At 45.3% G+C, this 14,650-nt stretch overlaps 1 protein-coding gene across 5 annotated transcripts in view; it reads right to left on the reverse strand.

Moving 5' to 3' along the window:
- The window catches only part of MYOF (myoferlin), a 178,939-nt gene that overhangs the window by 20,956 nt on the left and 143,333 nt on the right, over nucleotides 1–14,650 (reverse strand). For 3 of the 5 annotated variants that reach the window (XM_061402820.1, XM_061402819.1, XM_061402823.1), the window contains 7 exons: nucleotides 13,146–13,202; nucleotides 11,757–11,768; nucleotides 9,492–9,590; nucleotides 7,626–7,751; nucleotides 5,330–5,485; nucleotides 4,828–4,919; nucleotides 839–1,009 (listed from right to left, as the gene is read on the reverse strand). In XM_061402820.1, the coding sequence (XP_061258804.1) occupies nucleotides 839–1,009; nucleotides 4,828–4,919; nucleotides 5,330–5,485; nucleotides 7,626–7,751; nucleotides 9,492–9,590; nucleotides 11,757–11,768; nucleotides 13,146–13,202 (713 nt within the window). The remainder of the gene's footprint in view (nucleotides 1–838; nucleotides 1,010–4,827; nucleotides 4,920–5,329; nucleotides 5,486–7,625; nucleotides 7,752–9,491; nucleotides 9,591–11,756; nucleotides 11,769–13,145; nucleotides 13,203–14,650) is intronic. The other 2 variants (XM_061402822.1, XM_061402821.1) reach the window with 1 other exon arrangement.

A 14,650-nucleotide genomic window follows, 5' to 3' on the forward strand; every position in this document is an offset into this window, starting at 1 on the left:
AGACACTGGCTTTTGCCTAGAAATCTATTTAGGATTTAGAGACTTAAAATCCACAGGTATTTTGGCCTCAGCCAACTGGTCCTCCCCTTCTCTGCTGCTGCTAAGTCGCTTCAGTCGTGTCCGACTCTGTGCGACACCATAGACGGCAGCCCACCAGGCTCCCCCGCCTCTTCTCTGGCCTTCTGTAAATAATGAGTTTGAGATCACCATAATCATAATAGGCAAACATAAATTAGAAATCACAAGCTATATCTCACTGGATAATACAGAGAGACACTGTTTAGCACTTAAGGAAAGAGGAACATCACAAAACTGATCAGCTTGTGGGCAGGGGCAGGGAATTCCCACCATCAAACATTGCTAGCTCTCAGTCCCTGGCATCACGGAGGAAGGGGGAGAAAGAAGGGGAGGGGAGGGACTGGCTCCCCAGGCTTTGCCACCTCACTAAGTGCCATCCTCACTGAGCACCACACTGCCTCAGGGGCCAGTGCGGTACACAGATGCAATGTGAATAGCGCCCCCTGGAGTCGTGCAGTGCTATAGCCCTGCTTCTTCCTAAGTGTTAGTCACTCAGTCGTGTCTGACTCTCTGTGACCTCACAGGCTGAAGCACACCAGGCTCCTCTGTCCATGGTATTCTCCAGGCAAGAATACTAGAGTGGGTAGCCATTCCCTTCCACAGGGGATCTTTACCATCTGAACCACCAGGGAAGCCCAATTCTCCCTCCTGACTTAAAGGGTCCGAGGCTCAATGAAGACAGGCCTGAGGTAGAGCAACAAAGCTTTCCCAGTACTAATGTTAGATGGAACAGCCAACGTTTACATCCCAAGCCACTTACACGCAGTACTGCTCAGGAATGCCACAGTGGGACCCAAACCGGGAAAGGAATCGGTTTTCTAGGTCAATGATCGTTTCTCCTACTTTTTCATCACGGGTAAAGGTGTCATAATCGTAGACAGAAATTTTCAGGTCCTTTTCTTGAGGTAAGTAGCAGCTCAGTTCATACATTCTGAATAAATGAAAGTGAGGTTAGAATTGCATGATCCCCCTTCCCCCTGATTATCTTGCACACTCTATAGCTCTGCACAGACTCCTTGGGCCATGGGAGGAGGCTGTCATGGCCAGGATAGCTAGGTGGGTGGTGGGCAGTGAGCGGCAGGTGCTTGAGAAGTACTACACGTTAGTAATAAGAACATCAGCAGAGTATATACTTGCTCAGGAGAAGATCTGGGGCTTTAAGTGCCTAAGGAAAATCCCAGTTTTGCTGCTTACTAGCTGTGGGACCCTAGGGCAACTACTTAAAGTCTCTGTGCTCTGTTTTCTCATCTGTAAAATGGGGATAATAATCCCTACCAGCTCATGTTGTTGTTGTAAGGGTCAAAGGAATAAATGTTTAGAAAGCATTTGGTATGAGGGCATTACTCAAAATCCACCAGCAATAATAATATTATTATTATACATTAAATAATACTTATTGTTAAGAATTATACCAAATGCTTTCTAAACATTTATTCCCTTGACTCTTACAACAACATGAGCTGGTAGGGATTATTATCCCCATTTTACAGACCATGGAACATCCTGGGCTAACCCCACGGGAGCATGGGGATCTGGAGGAGGGCAATGGAAAGCTGCCCAGAAGGCTCCCTCTCTCCTCCCAGGCTCTCTGGCTCTCCACTGATTCTCGAAGGCTTTCCTATAGTATCTGTATGAAAACACAAACCCTTCTGAGAGACCACGAGATAATCAAACAGTAGTTTCTGTGGCAGGTGAGCAATGTGGCACCACTTCTGAGAGGGTAATGACTGTATGGCATGAATGCAGATGGGTGAGGTTTGGGTCTGTACCTGCACACAGAGGGGCGGGTCCCCTAGGAGGTGCTCAACAAACTCTGGACCACAAACTGTGAGCAGCCCCTCAAATCTCTCCTCTCCCCCTGTGCCTCTGCCCCTCCTCCTGTCACTCTGGTGTGTGGTCCGGTTCTTGCCTAAAGAGCCAGAACTACTAAGCTCTGGAATAAAAGGGTGTACATCAGTGGGGCTCTGGATACAAGCTTCCAGGGGTCTCCTAGACACATCTCAGTGACTTCCCCAGACTTCTGCAGCCAGGCGGGGCCTGCAAAAGGCAGGCATCCCAGGAGAGAAGGGGCTATAGTCCTGACCAGACCCTATCCACACATGCCCCCAAATTCTATTACTGAATCCCAAGGGACAGGTAATATGTGTCTGTTGAGAAAAAATTCTTTGCTCAAATAAGGCTGAGAATCACTTCTTCCAGTGTTCCTCTGGGCAAACTGAGGGCTCTGAGAAATCCTGCAGTTATCTTTTTAACCCAGGCATCCTGGTTTGATGAAGAAATATGCTTTTCCTTGGAACACCAATTAACATCTTTTTGGCAGACTAACATTCCATTGAATGTGATGTGATAACAGTGCCATGCATATAGGAAAGGTTGCTCTTTCCTGAATCTCTGTCCCAGAATTCCTGAGTCTCCGCTGAGAAGAAAGTCACCCAGTAAGACTGAGGCCAGGGCCTGGAGCCTAGGAGGGGTTGTGGAGCTGGGGTCTCCCTGGCTCCACCCTGCTGGATGGAGCCAAGTCTGAGTTCACTGGACGGGGACTGGCCACATGGAGCCTGATGGCATCACTTCCTCCTGAGGTGGCTTGACCAAGACTTTTCCTGACACTTAATTAAGCTTGTGCTTGGCTTCTCCAAGACAGTGATGTAGGCAGTGCTGCTTTTCTCCCATAAAAGCTGGCTTTCCCTGCTTCCCTGTCTCCCTCGCATGGGGCCCTCCTTCCTGCACTGCATGCCTTTTCCTGTCTAGACCTCAGGGCTGGATCAGCGGAAGAAAAGGAAAACGATCATATTGCCATGCCAGAGGATTATTTCCACTGCCTGGCTCCAGCACATGGCTCCGGGATGTGCAGCACAAAGGGTGTGTATGGGGGCGGGGGGGAATGGGGGTGGGGGAGTGTGTATGTGTGTGAGGGGGTATGTGTGGGGTGTGTGGGGATGTGGGTGTGTAGCTGTGTGTGTGTGTGTGTGTGGCTGTGGGTGTGTGTGTATATGGCTGTGTGTGTGTGTGGGGTGTGTGTGTGTGTTCGCATGTGGGTGGATGTGGGTGTGCGCGCACACTCACACGTGAGAGAGGGAAGGAATGTGTAAGGGTTCCATCCACCACACATGAGAAGCAGCAGATGGGCACGATAATAAAGCCAGAAATTAAGATACCAGCCACACATCAAATAAGAACAAGGTGTTCTCCTCGCTAGTGTTCTGGGGAAAACAATGCAAATGTTTTTAGCCAAGAACATTTTTCTACAGGTGATGTGAAAGCTGCTCAGTCATGTCCAACTCTGTGACCCCATGTACTATAGCCGCCAGGCTTCCCTGTCCATGGGATTCTCCAGGCAGGTAGCCGTTCCCTTCTCCAGGGGATCTTCCCAACCCAGGGACTGAACCTGGGTCTCCTTCATTGCAGGCAGATTCTTTACTGTCTGAGCCACCAGGAAGCCCTGCAGGTGATGGCTTGGCTATAAGCACGAAGCAGTACTAAGTTGGTTGGGAAAGCCTGGGGCTTGGTCAGGATTTCTGCCCAAGTTTAGGCTTCCCGTGCACGCAGCTCGGGTGCCGTTTCCCTCACTGTGACGTGGGGCTGAGACCCCCTGCCCTGCCGGCTGCAGGGTCTGACACGGAGGTGAATATCAGATGGCGGCGGCTGCACAGAGTGCAGCATGGCAGCCATGCAGACCCTGCAGTCAGGTGGCCGGGGCATGGGCCCCGGTTCTGCCACTCCCCAGCGGGGTGAGCTGGGTGTTCATTCCCTTTGTGCCTCAGTTTCCTCTTTGTCAGTAGCCCCTCAGAGTGGTGGGATTCTTGAGATGTTTTCTATGAAGGGCTCACTATAGTGCAAGCCCTCAGTAAAAGCTTAGCAAATAGTTTAGTTGCTCAGTCGTGTCCGACTCTTTGTGACCCCACGGACCATAGCTCGCTGGGCTCCTCTGTCCATGGGATTTCCTAGACAAGAATACTGGAGTGGGTTGCCATTTCCTTCTCCAGGGGATCTTCCCAACCCAGAGATCAAACCCGCATCTCCTGCATCAGCAGGCAGATTCTTTACCACTGAGCCACCAGGAAAGCTTGTAATAGTAGCTATTATTAAATGTGGAAGAAGTTTATAGCTGACAAAACTAGTCCTCTTTAGAGGTCACTTGGGTTTGCCTTATCCTTGAGAAGGTTCTGATGAGATCAGTGTAACCATGCAGAAACAAACGTCAGATGGCAAGGATGAAGATAGTAATGCTATTTCAAGAATCTTCTTGAGCAGAAGACAGAGAGCAGGACATCTGATGCCATCATGTTCTTCTCCCTTCCCTGTTTTTGGTAACAGAGTCAACAACATTGGCTCAAAACAATGGAATCAAAGCATCCCAGATAAGAGAGCTCAACAGGATCGGGGTGTGAGAACCACCCTGTCACTCCACGGAAGTCACTGCCTATTCTTCTTGTCTAGAAGCCACAAATTCTCTGGACTTCTGGGCCTCCTACCATCCACGTCCTGTTACCCTTGCCCCCCCAGGTCTTAGGGCAGGTCTCGCAGACTTGGTTTTATTTTCTTCATGGCACTTTTTGCTTTCATGAAATGCTTTTATTTATGTATCTACATATTCATTATCCGCCCCACTGACTTGGATATCTGAATAGTTCATAGACATGGTTTCACAGCTTCTGGGCCTAGAGCAAAGCATGGCGGCACGTACTGCATCCTTAGCATGGAGGCCATGGAGGAAAAAAACACAGAAAAATGTTAGGAAATAGCTGTTACCTGCCGAACACCGGGTTGAGAGTGTTGGGGATGTAGTTGTCTCGGTCTTCAATTACTTTTTTGCCCAGTGTTATTTTTATGTAAGGGTCACACTGTGGGGACAAAACAGAGGACAGGTTATGTCACTGTGGGGTGCCAACTTCAGTCAGTGTCTGGGACAGACTCGGGGCGGCCTCAGATCAGGTCTGGGTAGTGCTCCCTCTTGGCGCCATGCACCCAGCGCGCCTTTGGAGGAGAGGCGGTGGCCGGGAGCGGTGACAAAGCAGTTCTCTGAGGTCACATCTGTAAAATGAGAAGGATGATCCAGAGGCTCCAAAGCCCCTTCCCTTCAAGCTCTTAGGTAAATCCCCATTGGGACCGTCCTCCTGAACAGATTGTTTTGATAGAGTATCTTTCCCCTCGAGAGATAACAGACGCCCAGAAAGAAGGAACATGACAATTATGGTGGTTGAAGACTGTAATTATCTTGCTACAGGAGAAGGCCCCACACCCAGACTCTTACCAGGCCATTGTTGTCCTGGGGCTGGAGCTCTAAGCCTCGAACAATGTAAATCCTAACCGTGCATTCCTGCGGGACGCTGTCAGGTAACTCCCGAAACTGCCGGGGAGGGGCCGGCACGCTGGGGTCATCCGGCAGTGGGTAGATTCGGAAGGAGCCCTATAGGAGAGAGACACACAGATGGAGCCCAGGGCCCTGGGTGACCAGAGCAGAGGGCCCAGGGCAGTGGCGTCCCCCCAGGACATGAGGGACAGCCACAGAGGGCTGTGGGATTGGGGGAGGAAGGACCACTTTTGTGAAAGAAAGCTATGGTGCGCTTTGCAAGTTTCTGATGGGGAAAGTGAATGATGATAAAGTAACTAATAGATCACAGGAGAGAAGGAAGGGCAGGGCAGAAGCTGGGAGGCCTGGCAAAAACCCAGGGGAGACATGGAAGTGGCTTGGACCAATACGATGGCAAAGGAGGTGGTAGGAGTGAAATTCTGCACATTTTTTGAAGACAGGAATAAAAATGATTATTTTTAAAACCCAATAAAATACTAAGGTGATTTCTCTTTTTTTTTGCATTACTGCATAAATCCCCTTCCACTCCCAGGCAAACTCCTGTTCACCCTTCAGGTCTCAGTTGAAAAGTGTCACTTCTTCCATGAAGCCTCCCTGACTGCCCCCGGATTGGATAAGTTTCCTAACATTGTCTAACACCACATTCATCCATATTGCAGCAATGACATCTGCTTCACTAAAAGTCACTCAGTCGTGTCTGACTCTGCGCCCCATGGACCATACAGTCCATGGAATTCTCCAGGCCAGAATACTGGAATGGGTAGCCTTTCCCTTCTCCAGGGGATCTTCCCAACCCAAGGATCAAACCCAGGTCTCCCACATTTCAGGCAGATTCTTTACAGCTAAGCCACAAGGGAAGGCCAAGAATACTGGAATGGGTAGCCTCTCCCTTCTCCAGTGGATCTTCCTGACCCAGGAATCAGTCTTCTGCATTGCAGATGGATTCTTTACCAACTGAGCTGTCGGAGCGTCATTCCTATTTATTGTCTATATTCCTCACTAGACTGAGCTTCCTGAAGGGGGGAAATATTTCTTGTTTGTCACTGTCTCCAGGACCTAACACGGGGCTGGGCGTGAAGCTGGGCACAGTAAGTGGTTTTTGAATGAGTGAGTCATCAGGTCAGCTTGAGAGGCTTTATATTTTATCTTGAAACCAGCTTATGTACAAGAGTAAGCACTAAAGTTGGATTCAGAATACATGGGTCTTAGGATCCAGCTACTTTCATTCAGTAAAGCAGCATGAAGTGAGGACCTACCATGTGCCAGGTACTGGGGGCCCAAAAATGAACTCAAGGAATCCAGTCTGGCACAGGGATGACTCTCATGCTATCTTCAGTCAATGGAGTGGAAGCTCTAATGACAAGGATTTTGAGGCCAAAATAGGGTAAACTGGTCTGATTGATTAGTAATGTCTGCTATTGAAAGGATTAGAAGTAACATAGATTTGCTACCTGTGGTTGGGGGGAGGTGCAGTCGTGAAAGCAGATACTTATGATGTGAAAGGCGCTTTACTAGTGGTGGGGACCCAGGGAGCCTGGAGCAGGAGTGAGTCACCCTGCCAGGAGCAATCAGGGAGCACTTCACAAAGCATTTGACATTGGAGCTGGCATTGAAAAGAATGAGTAGGAGTTTGTCAGACCACAGAGCAGGAAGGAAGGGCATCCAGGGAATGAAAAGCTTGTCCCAAGGCTCCAAGTTGTGAGAGGACAGCATGTGTTTGGGGCTTGGAGAGGGTGTGGTGGCAGGGGAGACAAGAAGCTTGTGAAAGGCCAGCTCCACCCTAGGAAGGAGTTGAGACTTGACCAAGTGGAAACTCAAGCAATGCCTTTAAGTGGTCAAGAAACATGATCGTATTTGGTTGTATGGAGGATGGACTGGATCGTGAATGAGAAAGGGAACAAGGACAATGGATTGGGAAGGTGTTGTACTGATGATCCAGCTGAAAGCCTGGGAGGGGGTGGGGGACGTACGTGTGTGCACGCACGTGTGTGGTGGTGCGGGGTAGGACTTAGAGAGGCTGACTCTACAAGATTCAAGGCTGGTTGGCATCAGCTTGGAAGACTGGCTTTGAGGATTCTGCCCCCAATCCCACTGCCCTTTTCCTTGTTAGCATTTCCGAGCATCCTTCAGGTGTCAGAGGATAGGTCTCTGACCCAGAGACTGGTGGTCCTTTATCCTAGGTCTATAATGAAAATAAATATGAATTTTAAACAGGATGGACATACATTTTACTCACCTTAAACTCCCCTACCACAGAAGGGTCTTCATTCTCATCTGATTTGCCTCGAAACAGCTTGAAAGTATCTGAGAAGTCCGTCAGGCCCTCGAATTCCTCTACATCCTCTAGTTCACAATCATATATCTGCAAACCATCAACAGATTCTTAATTTCTCATTATAACACAGGTGGGATCTAAAATCAAAATGACTGACAATACCAAAGGCGCACGAGATGTGGATGGAGCAACTGGAACTCTCACATTGCCAGCTGGAGTGCATAACGATAAAAACACTTTGTCAAAGTGGCAATTTGAAGTTGAATATCCAGCTACACTGTGATACAGAAGTTGAATTCCTAGGTTTTCATCCAAGAGACATGAACACATGTCTGCATGGTATAAGAATGTCCACAGCAGCTTCATCATCAGAGAACGGATAAACAAGTCATGATACATCCATGCAATGGAATATGACTCAGCAATAAAAAGGGGCAAAGTACTGATATATGACAAACTACTGATATATGACAACCTGACTGATCTCAAAACTACTGTCTTGGACTACAGAAGCCACACACACAAAAATACACACACACAAATACGTATTGTATGAGTCCACTTATACGCAGTATGAAAACAGGCAAACCTGATCTGTGATGATGAAATCAGATCAGCTGTCAAAGAGGGTTGGAAGGTTGTTAGGAATTGACTGGAAAGAGGTACACAAAGGAGTTTTCTGGGGAGAGGGGAATGTTTGTTGCCTTGTTTTGGTAGTGGTTTATGTAGGTATATGTATATAATCATAACTCACTGAATGAATCACTTTACTGTATATAAATTATACCTTGATAAAGAGCTAGAAGAAGAGGAGGAGAAGCAAGGAAGGAAAGAGGGAGAGACGGAGGATGGACTATGGGGCTGATCCACCAGACTAGTCTATTTCTCTAAATGAGAGGTTCTTTACATGCTGGTGTTTCTTAAGCTACATTGAGACGTGATGACAATCACATGCAAGAATGTGGATTTTCCCACTTTGATGGAGAAAAACATTTTTTTAACTTTTAATTAGTATTGGGGGTATGGCCAACTAATAATGTTGTGACAGTTTCAGGCGAGCAGCAAAGGGACTCAGCCACACATATACATGTCTCCATTCTCCCCCAAACTCCCCTCCCATCCAGGATGCCACATAACACTGAGCAGAGTTCCATGTGAGATGATTACTTTAATGGCCTGATATTTCTCATTTTAAAGTTTCTCTTTCTGCTATGCATTGTTCTGAAAATGTTAGCCTTCGCTTTAGCTTTACTACTGGAAAACTGAATAAAGAACTAGAAAACTAAAAAAAAAAAAAAGAACTAGAAAACTCAAACCCTTAACAGAAAGATCATCCATAACCAGATCTGCCTAGTGCAAAAGCTCATCTCCCTCCTGGACACCCAGTTGTGACTGTATGCTGCATGCATGTAAAAGAATCAACTGCTCAGCTAGTAAAACTGAGGCCCAGAATGGAGGACAGAATGAAGCATGCTGATGTTTCATGCTGTTTTGCAAGAGCACCATGACTTCTAAGGTCTCCCTTGGTCAAATTGGACAGCTGTTTACGGCTCTAATTAGTGCAGTGCCAACCCAATCCAGCCCTCACTCAGCCAGATGTCCTAAGCCCCAAAGTGGCAGTCACAAAAACCATAAATCAACAGCTGTTCTCAAGCCCTGGAAATCTCAGCAAAGCCAAAATCCATCACAAGACGGCTCCCCTAGAGGTGCTCCTGGCCCCTCCCCTTCAACCCCTACCATCGACCTTTCAGGTTTTCACTCAGCTCGGCATGCAACCAGTCTTAACGCATGTTCATCCCCCACCCACAGTTGCACAGGCCTAGGTACCTTGAGTTTGGAATAACCTTTCTGAATATATTGTCCACATTTTTCATGTTCCCCTGTGGAAGCATAAAATTTACTCCACCAGTCAACAATTTCTTCCTCCTAAAGAAAGACACAACAAAATGGCAAAACCTTAGTGATGACCTGGATTTCCAATCATTGCAGGAAAACTATGTAATAGAAAAGAGAAACAGGTACTTCTGAACCTGAAAGAAGTAAGATTATGTGACTTTTGTTTACATGAACCAAAGCAATAAGAATTCTTTCACCTGGAAGCTGGAGGTGAGGTGATGATCCTTGGCCAATGAAATGTGTGTGGCTTTAATGGCCACAGCTATACTGGGTGATTTTCTAACATTCTATGGATACAGTCTATTCATTTGACTGTTTTTACTCTTTTATCCTGTTGATATTTACATACCAGCCTTATGTATGCAGGGTGAAGAAGAACTAAAGAGCCTCTTGATGAAAGTGAAAGAGAAGAATGAAAAAGTTGGCTTAAAGCTCAACATTCAGAAAACTAAGATCATGGCATCTGGTCCCATCACTTCATGGGAAATGAAGATGGGGAAACAGTGGTGACTTTATTTTTCTGGGCTCCAAAATCACTGCAGATGGTGATTTCAGCCATGAAATTAAAAGATGCTCACTCCTTGGAAGGAAAGTTATGACCTACCTAGATAGTATATTCAAAAGCAGAGACATTACTTTGCCAACAAAGGTCCATCTAGTCAAGGCTATGGTTTTTCCAGTGGTCATGTATGGATGTGAGAGTTGGACTATAAAGAAAGCTGAGTGCAGAAGAATTGATGCTTTTGAACTGTGGTGTTGGAGAAGACTCTTGAGAGTCCCTTGGACTGCAAGGAGATTCAACCAGTCCATCCTAAAGGAAATCAGTCCTTAATATTCATTGGAAAGACTGATGTTGAAGCTGAAACTTCAATACTTTGGCCACTTGATGCAAAGAGCTGACTCATTTGAAAAGACCCTGATGCTGGGAAAGATTGAGGGCAGGAGGAGAAGGGGACCGATGAGATGATTGGATGGCATCACCAACTCAATGGACATGGGTTTGGTTGAACTCCTGGAGTTGGTGATGGACAGGGAGGCCTGGCGTGCTGTGGTTCATGGGGCTGCAAAGAGTCAGACACGACAGAGCAACTAAACTGAACTGATTTACATACACAAAGGAGAAGAGGGCAAAAGAGGATGAGATGGTTAGACAGCATCACATCCATGGACATGATTTGAGCAAACTCTGGGAGATAATGAAGGACAGGGAAGCCTGTATGCTGCAGTCCATGGGGTCGCCAACAGTGCGACTCAACAACATTTGCGTACACAGGTAAAGTGAAAAAACAACCCTGTAGTATGTGTTGACTGTTCCATCCTCCAGTATGTGTTTTCCTACTATTTCATTTTCTTAGCCTTTTGAGCCAGCAACACATTGCAAAACAAAGCTCACTAAGCTAAGCATGGGAGAAACTGTTTCTAACTCAAGTTCTATCCTTTACATTATAAGCCATACCCTTAAGTTACAAACCACGCTGCATTAGATATGCTGTTTAAAATCTCTGAGCAACATTTTCTTCATCCACTGAATTGGCTAACACTGTCCTTCCACATCATTCTCATAGGGTTGTTCTGGACATCAAAGAAGATGATTAGGAGGAGGAACTTTGGTTATAAAATATGAAGCAAGAGTACGGAGGCATTATGCTTTGTTCAGACCAGTGGCTCCCAATCTATTCTTGAAAATTCTAATTCAATCAGCCTGGAGTGAGACCTGGCGTCCAGGATGCTTTCAAAAGTTCCCCAGGCAATGTGCAGCCAGAGTTGAGAACCTTTGGTGGTTCTTTGGGCGGAAGGGATGGCATTTGGAATCACTTGTGAAATATTCTCAAACTCCAGAAGGCTGTAGTTTATAGTAGGCTATGACTATAAATTCCATTCAGATTTATAACAAGAATAGATCCTCATCAGACCCACCTGCATCTTAATCCACCTAGTAAAGAGGTTGCCCAAAATAGTATGTCATCGGCAACACAGCTCCTATTTCATCAGGGGGTAAGACAGAAGAAATACTCAAGAAAAGCTACTTCTTCTCTGTGTATAGTACACATATGTTTACACATATAGTTATTTCCCCTCTGTGGATCAGTAAACCCAATCCTGGATTTAAAAACAGTTTTTTGTTTTTTTTTTTACATATCAGCCATAGGAAAAATACATGAATTATAAATCTAGCAAATTGTATAAAACAGTTACCTTTTCTGTTAGCTGTTCATCACATATATGGCCAGGAAGAAGGCAAAACATGTATAGGTCACCCGGAGGTAGAGAACCATGAGCATTAGGTTGAACAAGAAAGAGAAAAAGAGACATTATTTTCAACCATCATTTATATTATCAACATTTTGATGGTTTATTTATTCAAGATGATCTCATTATTAAACACATCTTTTTGGTTTCTTCTCTGAAAATGTGCAAAAGAGTTACAAACAGTATTAAAACAAAAGGCTTGGAGGTAGTCACCCACATCCCATTTTAATAGAGTTAGACAATCTCTGTCCACCAGCACAGTGATTACATATGGCATTGGGGGATTAGCAGGGTATAGTTGTTCTCCTTCCTGCCCCAAACCTTTCATTCCATTTAGCTTTTAAAGTATATTCCCAGCTGGCTTAATTCTCATCTCTCCAAAAACTCCTGTTGCAAGATGTTTATACCCAGCATGATTGCAATATCATTATTAATAAGCATCTTTTCTTGCTTTTTCCCCATGTTGATGTTAAAGTACCAAATACATATCCATCCATCAAAGTTGTTCTATGATGTCAAGTCTCTCACTGACCAAATCCTTCCCTTTTGAGTTTTCGCATGGAGAATCTACCAGGAGATGAAAGAATTGACAGCTAGGATGTTGGGGTTTCACTTTTCTCTTGGTACCTCCTGGAACATTAGCCAAGCTCGCCCTCAGGGCAGTTTGAAGAATTGTGGCCTCCTAACTTCATTTCCAATATAAGGGAACTGTGATTACTTACTACAGGCACTTCCTGCAGGGAGTGCGGGATGGCTATGAGGCTTCTTTTGCAAGTGCCCCTCAGCATTTTCCAGATCAACTTTTGTTCAGCACACAGAATTGCCAAGAGAAGCAGAGAGGCAGATGTAACAATTCTATTAGATTAGTATCAAAGTGCGATTAAGAGTTAAATTATCACAACTGAAATGAGATTTTGGAGAGAGGGATTTTATACCAAAAGTGTTTGCACATTCTGAATTCAGATTTTTAGAATCTTTTTATTCACATCTATTTTCATCTATCCGAAATCTTTTCAAAGAAATGAGCAGTTCATGATTTAAAAAGCATTTTCAAAACAGATTGCTGATGTTAAAATCTAGAATACAGGAAAATATATTCACGTCCACTTGCTCATAACTTCACATGAAAAAGTAACTGAAGCAACTTGAAGTAACTTGCTTCATTACATCCACAGGGCACAGCAGATTCTCCCCTGAAGCTTCAAACAATCACATTTGTTTAAAGATCATCTTTCGCTCCAAAATCTAGAAAGAATCTGAAAAGGAGAATTCAAGCCTCTAGAGCGAAGTCCCTGCAGCCCCAGGCAGCTCCGTGCGTTTTCTTATCATACATACATGCACTGTCCTTGGAGAAGCCATTTTGCTGAGTGCTGTTGACATACTGCTTAAGCACTGGAATTGGAAGGTAATCGTTGAAACGGCCATGTAGGAATGTCCATGACACCCAGCTAGCACTTAGTGATCCCCCCACCCCGCCCCGTGTGTATTTCCCACTTTACTTGTGGTGGTGCTGAGCCCATCGCACGAGAGCTCTCAGTCACCACAGGGTGGTGGTGTGAGTTTCTGTGAGCATGAGGCTGTCACCTGAAGCCACAGCCTCCAGCTTCCATCCTCAGCACAGTGTTGACCCAGTCCCTCCATTTACCCACATAAGAGGATCGAACTGAGTTAGTGGTAATAGACGTTCATCACACACACAAAGCATGTACATGTAACATACACAACACACACATTACATGCGTGTATGTGTGTTACATGTGTGGACATATTTTACATGTACATATAACCCAGGACATCAGCAAGCTGGTCATTGGTTCTTCCAGAGCTCAACTTTGCTCATTTGACTTTGCATAGATGAGCCCTGTCTTCCCCAATGAACAGATGGAATCAGACTTTCAGAGGCCATTCTGAATAGTCTTTCTTATCAACCCAGTATACATCCACTAGGTGTTAGGAGAGCGGCTGATTAAAGTGATATACAGTATGTGAGAATGATACGACCTTCCTCAATCCCACTGGGCTGCAACTTAAAATATGCTGTAAATTCAGCTTTCACTGTGTGTTGCTACAGCAGCCTCATCTCTTAACTACTGGGAAGAAATGAGTGAGATTGGCGCATAGGTGACTTTATTCTTTTTCTTGATCCTCCACACCTGGGGCAACCGGGTATACAGAAGGCACAAAGACCTGATTGGCAATGGAATCTGGAGGCAGATCACAGGGTAGTATCTTAAACTGGCTTTTTCCAGAGTAGTTGTGAAAATGTACTTAAAAGATCTTAAGTATATTATACTTCTCCCTGGGCTACTACTGTTTTATTGAGAGTATCTGGGGTTGTTTATAAAGTAAACACAGTGGTTTTGCAAATTTGATATTGTCATTTCTGACTGCAGAGGGTTCTCAGGGAATAGAATCAAACGCACTGCTAGCGGTGCTGGCTGTGGAGCCCACATTTAATATGGTCCAATTGTTAGTGAGTTTAATGCAGTGGGAAGAAAGTCGATTTCTTTAAAGGCACTGTTTATGGATCTAACACATTAAAGTGCAATCATGTGTACTTTCTGGCCAGTTTGCACATTAAAACATGCTGTGAAAGTCCATCATGAATGCCAACAGAAACAGGGAGATATTTGATGTTTTCTTTTTTCTGGGCTGAGAACTCCCTCCCGCCAACCCTTTCCTTCTTGTCAAACTGGATGGAATGGTTTTAAAATAGGGTCCTGAGTGAGCATTTCCACCAATGTCTTCATTTCAAAACCACAGTGAATACAAAAGTCAGGGATATCCCATACACTGACAAATAGAGTCATTAAAAATCCATGACTCCTCTGTTTCATTTA

This window comes from Bos javanicus, chromosome 26 (genome assembly GCF_032452875.1).
Source record: "Bos javanicus breed banteng chromosome 26, ARS-OSU_banteng_1.0, whole genome shotgun sequence".
Classification (NCBI taxonomy): Eukaryota; Metazoa; Chordata; class Mammalia; order Artiodactyla; family Bovidae; genus Bos; species Bos javanicus.